The following is an 8,904-nucleotide window of genomic DNA, read 5'->3' on the forward strand; positions in this document are numbered from 1 at the left end:
ACTAGTGGGGGAACTCAATCAGTTTTAATCTAGAGCTGGTTGAGAAGCATGGTCCTCTAGGGAACTGCCCTCCCCCACAGTGGTTAATATAGATTAAGAACTGCTGCTTCAATAACTTATCCGGGAGGATCTCCTAAGCTTTAGGAACCCAGACCTCCCTTTTTTAAATGTTACAAAAAATAGAGATGGGAAAAACAAAAATGCTATAACATAATTGTGATTTCATCATTGTTAGTTGATTGGGGAACTCTCTCTACCAATACAAATCAGAACCAAACATGGTAACCTACCTATGACATATCTACAGAGCCCTTGGGGAGTTATCTAGTTTAATAAATAACCACAACAAAAAATTGCTAACCTTAAAGTGGTTTAAAGTTAAAATCTGGGGACCTCAGGTCTCCCCCCAAAAACAATTCTGAAAAGATCTCAACCATCATTAAAAATTTCTATGGCAACTCAGTCTCACTTTTCAGGTCCCTCCTCTCCAATATCCAAGAGAAGTGATAGAGGACCTAGTAATGGACAGCCTCACTGTATGATCCATCCTGTACTCTGACACTTGGTTAATTTTCTGCAAACACTACTTTCATCATGCCACTCCCCCAACCCACCCCTGTCCCCCAATTACTTTCCAACACCAACACAACAAAACACAACTCCTTCACTTATTACTTACAGGCCATCACAAGTTGACCCTAACTCCCTTTTCCACCCTTTCCTCCCACTACTCCAAATAAACCTTCTAATTCCAGTCAGTCTGGTCTTTTAACTGACCCATGAACATGACATTTCCCCCAAGCTTTTGATCCTGTATCTTTCACTATCTATGGCATTTACCTTGACACAATCACAAACTGGACTCAAGTCTGGAATGTACTGAAGCTTGTGAAAAGATGTAAGGCAACTAAAAGGTATTTGAGGTTTGTTTGTTTTTTTTAAAGTATGTTCACAGCAAGATTAACAAGAAAGGGATGGGTTCTTTTGTTTGAGAAAGATGGTGGAATGTGGACAGCAGGGAGAACAAAACCATTCCAAGCCTTATTTTACTCTAGATTTTCTATCAGGAGGAATGATTTCCAAACTGAAAAGAGGGGAACAAAGATCAGAACAGAAGTTCTGAATTGACAGTATGTTAGGAAAACTTTTGGCTATTTAAAACAAATTCAAGGTTAGACAATTATTTCACAGGGTCCTCAAAGAACGTGAAGTCAAAGGGTTTGGGTCTGGATTCTGCCACTACCTAATATGATCTTGGGAGAGATATTTCATTCCCCTAGTTGACAATTTATTCATGTATAAAGCAGGGAGTTTGGACGAGATGGCTTCTAAAGTCGCTTTCAGTTGTAAAACTATGATCCTATAAGCTTATGTAATTGTAAAATGCAGAAATTCAACCACTGCTGAAAATATCTGAGAAATCATGATGAGCCACAGGGGTACTAGAAGACATGGAATGGACAAATATTATCTCAATTTTCAAAACAGGGGAAAGGGTAGAGCTCAGAAACTACATTTTATGTTGTTCTATGGTCAAATTCTAGATGGAGTATGAACATTAAGAGAGAGAGAGCATGGTGATTATAATGATTATAACTCCAGCATGGCATGAGTTCAGCTAAAAAAAAAAAGGCCTACAAGGAAATACTTGCTTCCTTTTTTGATAAGTATAAACTAGTAAATCAGGGAAATATCATAGATGTAATGTATCCTGATTCTAGCAAGGTGTGTACCAAAGCATCTTGTGACATCTCTGTGGACAGAACAGAGAAATATGGACTGGATATTAGTACTCTAAGCTGACTGTATGTCACTCTCTAAATATTGATTGATGATGGTCAGCTTAATGGGAACTCATTATTATGGGAGTCACAGGATTCACATTCTCTCATTTGCTAAAAATAATGAAGTGCTTCCAAAACTGTAAGGTGCTTCCCAAATACAAGGCATTATAAAGACACTGAAGGTATATTTATCAAATTAGAGAACAGTAATCTAAAAGAGATAGCTAATGCGTTGGATGACAGAATCAAGATTTCAAGTGCTTTCAATATGCTATGACGATGGCTGAATGTAACAAGATGAAAGTACATAGGGATAAATGTAAAACTCTGCACTTAGCGTTTAAAAAATTCAGCTAGATCAGTATTCGTAGTCTAAAGGGGATAAGGATTAGATCTTTCCTTTCCTTTTGAACCTACTGCTTAGAATAGTATCTGGTCCATACCAAGTGCTTAGTAATTGCCTGTTGAGTAAATATGACTTGCTGGAGACTTTGAGTTGAGAATTATGAAGACAGATTTCAACCTAAGGATGGAATCTTGGGGGTGGAATAGAGAAATGAATGCCTTTTTCATTCAAATAGCAAGGTTGAGATTTCCAAAGGGTGGCTATAGATACATCCAGGAAAAGAAAAGGTCAAGGTGTAATGGCTTTTAAAGTCATTCCTTAGGAGCCAAACAGTAAAATATCTTTTTCATTTAAGAGTCCCACACCTGGAGATAAGCTTAGGAAGCAATTTCTGGAAGGGCGTGAGAATCTTAGCAGCCCTGTTAAACCATATCTATATCAGGATATGAAATCAAAGAGCTTGGTCTAATACCTAATCCAGACAGAGCAGGCTTGACTCATATGAGAACTAAAAGAATGTTACCAAGCAGATGCAAGCTATGTTTATAGAGTTCCACTTAAATTTTCACAAAATAATACTACAAATACCTGACATGCCTATAGAGTTTTATACATTTTAAAGTACCTTCCTAACCATTAACTTATTTGATCTTCATAAAGGCCCTATAAGGTATACAGAGAAGGGCCTATTACCATTTTACAGAGAAGGAAAATGAGGCTTAAAGAGATTTATGTGATGTCCGCTGTCACGTCCACTTAGTAAGCAGACTCTGAACCTACTTCTTTTGACTACTACTCTGGTGTTCTTACTACTTCTGAGCTACTTTTAAGATCAGAATTAGCTTCTAACACTTGTAACTTCAGAACTTTCTACCTTTTGTTTGTTATTTTAAGCCCTTATCTGTTTCCCTGTAGTTGCTAGAAATAAAAAACAAAATAAAATAAATATCATTTTAAAACTAAAAAAAACTGCGTTGGTTTCAAAGTCCAGTTGGAAACCTGTGTCCTTTGCTGCAGAGAAATCTAGGTGAGAGGGGTCCAGGTGAAAGAACAGGCAAGAACATAGTCAAGGAACATGTGTGTACTGGGTGGATTCAGAGGATCATAGTATGAAGCAGGACAAGCTTGAGGTTCATAAGGGGAAGGAAGTGAGGAGCAGGGATCTACTAGAGACTTTAAAAATGTCTCAGGAAGTCCAGGACCAGCAGGAAGGCCCCATGTGACACCACAGGCTGGCTGACCATCTGTTACACATTTTGGAGAAGGGATGCCTGCACAGGGTCAGAGATCAAACTACATAATAATGAAGATTCCCATTTATGTGGGTCTTTCTAAACTGCTCACCCCACACTAACTCCGTCAGCCAGTCAGTCACCAAGCATTTATTAATCACTTTCTATATGCCAAGTACAAGTGCTGATGATATAAAGGCAAAAAGAGTCCTTGCCTTGAAGAGAGGAAACAGTGCAGAAGTAATCAGGTACCTAGGAGATATAGACAGGAGATGAGAGAACATTTGAGAGGAGAAGACACCAGCAGCTAAAAGGACAAAGGGCTCCTGTAGAAGGGCAGAGTTGAGCTGAGTCTTGAAGGAAGCCAGGGACAAAGAGGCACAGGTGAGAACAGACAGCATGTCAGGCTTGAGAGACAGTGACTGCAAAGACGGGGAGGAATGGGAGAACAGCAAGCTGGATTAGAGAAAGTGGTAAATAGGAGTAAAGTATAAGAAAATTTGGAATAGTAGGAATGGACTAAGTTGTAAAGAGTTTTAAATGCTTAAACAGAGGTCTTTATATTTGAGCCTGGAGGTAATAGAAAACTGCTGGGAGTTTACTGGAGTTTAGGGGTGACATGGTCAGATGTGCACTGTTGGACAATCTTGTTGGGCAGCTGGAGTGGAGACACATAAGGAACCACTTCAGGCTACTGCAAATGGTCCAGGCAAGAAGTAATGAGGGCTTGAACTAAAGTGGTAGCAGTGCCAGCAGTGAGAAGGGGTCAGATGCAAGACATGGTACAAAGACAGAAAAAAGATTTAGCAACCAACTGGATATGTAGAGCGAGACAGAGTGAAGGAATGGGGATGGCAACAAAGTGATGAGCCTTCGTGACTAGGAGGAACCGAAGGGTCACCAGTACAAGTATTATTAGCTTCATTTTATACATGAGGAAACTGAGGCTTTCAGAGGTTGAGTGACCCATGGTCATGGTGGGGTACAAAATATCTATCGGAGGCAGGCTTTGAACAAAAGTCTCATTCCAAGTCTAGGGCTTTCCCTATGTACCAAATTCTCAAAATGAACTCAGAAGTCCCTTTCTGCTTCTAAGACTTCTAGTATTTTATACATGTGCTTTATGTCTCCCAAGTTTAATGGATTATAAGCTTCTAGAATCTTACAAGTGTTCTCATCACTATGAGGCACAGTACTATGCAAAAATGTCAACAAACACCTGATGAATAAAACCTATTTATAATAATAAAAATTTTATTAGGTTCATTGAGAATGGGGGTAAGGGTATAAGAATTAGTAAACTGAATTTTTTTCCTGAAGTAAATTTTTACACCCCCTCCCCCATTTTCAACATGCATAGAACCTACACATAAAAATTTCCCCCCTTTGGAATGGGCTATGTCAGTTTCTGATTTCATGAAGGAAGCTGAAATGCTTTGTGACCCAGTTTCATGACTATAATTATAACCCTATATTTGTAACCACAATATTGTTATTGTATGTATATATATATACGCACACACACATATATATACATACAATATATAATATTGTTACCACTTAAACACATTGCAGAGGAAAAGACCTGCCAAAACAGATCCCAAAATGTACTTAAGATCTAAGTCTCTTAAAAATATGTTAAGAAACCAAACACTGAGAACTGCAGTTCTTTATTTAGATCATATGTGCCCATTAAAAATCAATTTGCTCTTACCGCTAAATGTGTCTTTAAGCATCCTTTAAGGAGCTTCAACCCCGCCCCCTTCCCATTTATGTATTTTTGTACATATGGCCTATGAAAGGGTTTCAAAAAGTGTGAAGACCAATAGAAGTGATTAGATGGTATGTTTTTCTGTTTGGAACTACTCTAGAGTAAGTTTAGAAAGATTTTTCAAATCCCCAATAAACTATTTTAGGACTGCCCTCCCACCATTTACTACTGAATATTGAATCCTTCTAGCAATGATAATGAGAAGCTATCCTTAACTAGTAACTTTCAAGTTTCTGCTCTCATTCTATTTCAGCATGCCTACTGCTCTCTTCTTGGCCTTATCCCTACAGCCATATGCACACAGATACATACACATATAGCTAAAACACAAATGTTCCCAGACTATTATTTTTAAAGGCACTATAGACACACTTTTCTCAAATCACCTCTGTTTCCAGCTGTAAGAAAAAAGCTTTTTCCACTGATAAAAGCTGAGCCCAAGAGAACACTAAACAAGATTTGGCAGGCACAAAGAGAATAAGGAAAAGGCCCACCACTCTAGTAAATAGTAGCTTCTGCAAAGCTAAGCAGAATTGCAAGAAGTAGGTACAGTTGATCAAAGTTCCCATAGGATAAATCATTTTCACTGAGCTCAGAGAGCACAAGATTAAGGGCATGATTAAGATGATGATGTAAGAGTTTCATCTTACACTTCCATGAGTTACAATTGTTTACTAACATGCAGAAGATACCTGCATAAACTGGCTAATAAGAATGCCTGGATTTTGTCCTGGTATCTGGATTAACTATTTTAAAGCTTTCAAATTGCACATATGGGTATAGAAGTTACTATTTACCTCTAAATGTAAATAAGTACTAATTGTAGGAGAGTTTTCATATATTAAGTAAAAAAGAATTATGGTTGTGTGAAGCATAGTTATCTTTAGTTAATACAATTTTCATAGCTGACTTAATACTCTGCTTTTCTAGGCACAGGCCTAATAAACCATAGTCTCTTGGAGGCATCTGCCACCAAGTATTGGAGTTAACATTAAACTACTAAATACAGTGTTTCATCAGCTGAAGGTGCCCCCCAATTAAGTAAAAAGTTTAAAAGTTCATAGAAAAAAATGAGAACTCCACTTTATATGTAAACTCAAGTTACTGCTATTTAACTAAGAATGCAAGTAATATGGGAAGGAAAGTTGAGGCTTTTAGGATACAAGTATACCCTACACTTGTATACTGAAAACCTTAGAAACTTAAGAATAAACACTGAGGTCAACTAGAGACTGTCAACTTTAAAGTTAGAAGAGGGAACTACACCGAGGAAAAGGTGTGTGAACAGATTTTTTGACAGCTTCAGCTAAATAATACTCTCTGGGTTTGCTCCTCTAAGAAACTTAGACACTGTTTCTCAGCTATAGTTCTCTGTGTACACACACCTGTATATACACACATATAAATTCTAAATACACACATGTGTATATAAACAGCTACGTACCAGGTGAATATACATGCATGTAGTGTACCTGCATACACATTCTTCAAGCTCTGGAATATAAATGTGGTTTTGGAAGGAAATGTTACACTTCATAAATCCTATCTACTGAAAATATGAGGAACCGGTGCAGACACATGGCCTGTCTCCAGAAAACAACAAAATCACGAGGACATGGTGAGCTTTCAGGACTGACCCATCTATGGTCCCTTGTGACTAGGTACACAGTACCTATGATAGCTTGATAACACAGCAACAGACTTTTCCCTTAAGGAGCAGGGGTGTCTTTCCAAAACATACACTGACAGAAGCTAGGGAGTGTAATCCTGAGCACCTCTGGCGTTAAGTTGCACCGTCCCTGGCTGGTGTGGAGGGGGAGGAGGGGAAGAGAAGGGAGAAAAAGGAAAAGACAGCAGATCTGTCCAATGATCCTTATTTCACAGAGAAGGAAATTTTACTAAGAAAGGAAGAAAAGAGAAAGTCAGCAAGGTACTTGTGCACATGCAGGTGTAACCTCATTTTTGGCCCTATGTTCTCCAGGTTCCCCAGGTTGAGAGTGCTCTAGTCTCACAAATCATTCACTGATTGAGGTAGAGTGGGGGGGGGGGGGGAAGGGGGGAGGAGACGCAGAAAACATTTGGGGATCGTGGAAATGCCATGAAGGAAGGTGAGGCGAAGAGAGGTGATGGTGGTGAGGAAGAGGAAAAGGTTATTACAGAGATTCAGGTTTTTGGGGGAGGCGCCCCAATAGGGCACTTTGGAGGATAAAGGGAAGGAAAGCAAGTTCAACCTTACCTTGCTGACTACGTTTTGGACGAGACCGGCTCGGATGCGGTAATGCCATTGGTGGCACTGGCAGTTGCTGGAGTTGAGGTCTTCTTTGTCCGGGGGAGGCTGCAGAGGTAGCGTGTAGTCCACCTCCGTTCCTCCCAGGCTACTATTGCTCAGGTTGCTCACCGGTCTCCAGGTGGTCGTGGAGAAGGTTGCTGGAGTGCCAGACCAGTTCCCAAAGTCACCGATGCCCACTCTGCCAGTGGCAGTGGCCCCCACAAAACCAGCTCCTTCCTGGGGCCCCTGGCACCAGAATTCCGGCTGGTCCAAGAGAAAGGAGTCCGAGAATTGGCTGAAGCCGATAAACAGCGCGGGGATCCAGGTGAGGATCACGAGCGTCTTCTGGTAGCCTCCGCCCAGCCCCCCGAGGAAGGGCAGCACCGACCCGTCGTAGTCCAGCAGCAGGAGACTCGGGGCGGAGGATGAGGCGCAGCAGCTAGGTTGCGGGGCGCCTCCGGGAGCCCCGGGGGCCGGGAGAGGCGGCAGGGTCTGGATGTCCCCTGCGTCGACAGCCGGCCCTCCCAGGGGGGCTGCCGCAGCCGCAGCCTCCCCGGCCGGTAGGGAGCCATTCTCTTCGGCCGGAGGTTGGTGGCGTCTCGGCCCGCCGCCGCCTCCAGCCTCGCGTCGCCGGTCTATCGCCATCCTCGCGACCCGCCACGCGGAGAGATGCACATAGAGAGAGGGGGAGGCGAGGGAGCCACCGCCGGGGCCACTACTGCGGCGCCTCCTCCGGCGCCCTGCCTGCCCGGGCCACAGGGCAATGCCAATTTGGGTTTAAAAAAATAAAATCTGCGGTTTAAAAAAAAAAGATTACCCCACCTTTCCCCGTCCCCTCTCTCCGCCTTTCCCCCTCCTCCTCCTTCTCCTCCGCGGGAATGAGTGCAGAACCGCGAAGCGCACGGCCAGGCGGCCGCTGCGTCCCGCCGGTGGCGTTCCTAGCCCCAGGTCAGTCTATGCGTCAAGCCGTGCCCATGTCGCCCTGGGCCGGCACCCGCTGCCCGCTAGCTTCCCCTCCCTCCCCGGGAGCCCAGAGGGCTCGGAGCGAAGCCGCCGCCGCTGCTCCTGCCTAGTCTTCGGCCCGGGCTGCAGCAGCTCCGCCACCCGCCGAGGACGGACGTGCCGCTCGCCCCGGCGGCGGGCAGGGGCTCCAGGGGGCGGGAGAGGCAGGCTCCCCCGGCTTCTCAGCCGCCGCCGCCGCCGCCGCCGCTGCAGTCGCAGTCTCTGCGGCCCCGGCACATCGGCTTTTCCTGGCCGGGGGGTGCGGACGGGCGGCGAGAAGACTCTCCTCCCCCCCTCCTCCTCGAGGAGCGGGCACCCGCGATCCGGAGCAGCCGAGCGAGGCTGCGGCAGCCAGCAAAGGAGGAGCCGAGCTCCGCTCCGCTCCGCAAGCCGGCGGCGCTGCGCCCTGAAGAGCCGGCTCCCGAGTGCCGCCCGGGAGGGGGGAGGGGTGGTGACGGGGGAGGGACGGCGCGGGGGAGGAGGGAGCCCGCGAGCTACTG

The 8,904-nt window shown here is 44.0% G+C and overlaps 1 protein-coding gene across 3 annotated transcripts in view; it reads right to left on the reverse strand.

Moving 5' to 3' along the window:
• SLC22A23 (solute carrier family 22 member 23) overlaps positions 1-8,212 on the reverse strand; it is a 254,170-nt gene extending 245,958 nt beyond the window's left edge. For 2 of the 3 annotated variants that reach the window (XM_072603690.1, XM_072603691.1), the window contains exon 1: positions 7,370-8,208. In XM_072603690.1, the coding sequence (XP_072459791.1) occupies positions 7,370-8,047 (678 nt within the window). In that variant the 5' untranslated portion in view covers positions 8,048-8,208. Of the gene's footprint in view, positions 1-7,369 lie in introns of all 3 variants that reach the window. The other variant, XR_011965868.1, reaches the window with a different exon arrangement.
• Positions 8,213-8,904: the final 692 nt, after the last annotated feature.

The sequence above is a fragment of the Notamacropus eugenii genome, chromosome 4 (assembly GCF_028372415.1).
Source record: "Notamacropus eugenii isolate mMacEug1 chromosome 4, mMacEug1.pri_v2, whole genome shotgun sequence".
In the NCBI taxonomy this organism is placed as follows: Eukaryota; Metazoa; Chordata; class Mammalia; order Diprotodontia; family Macropodidae; genus Notamacropus; species Notamacropus eugenii.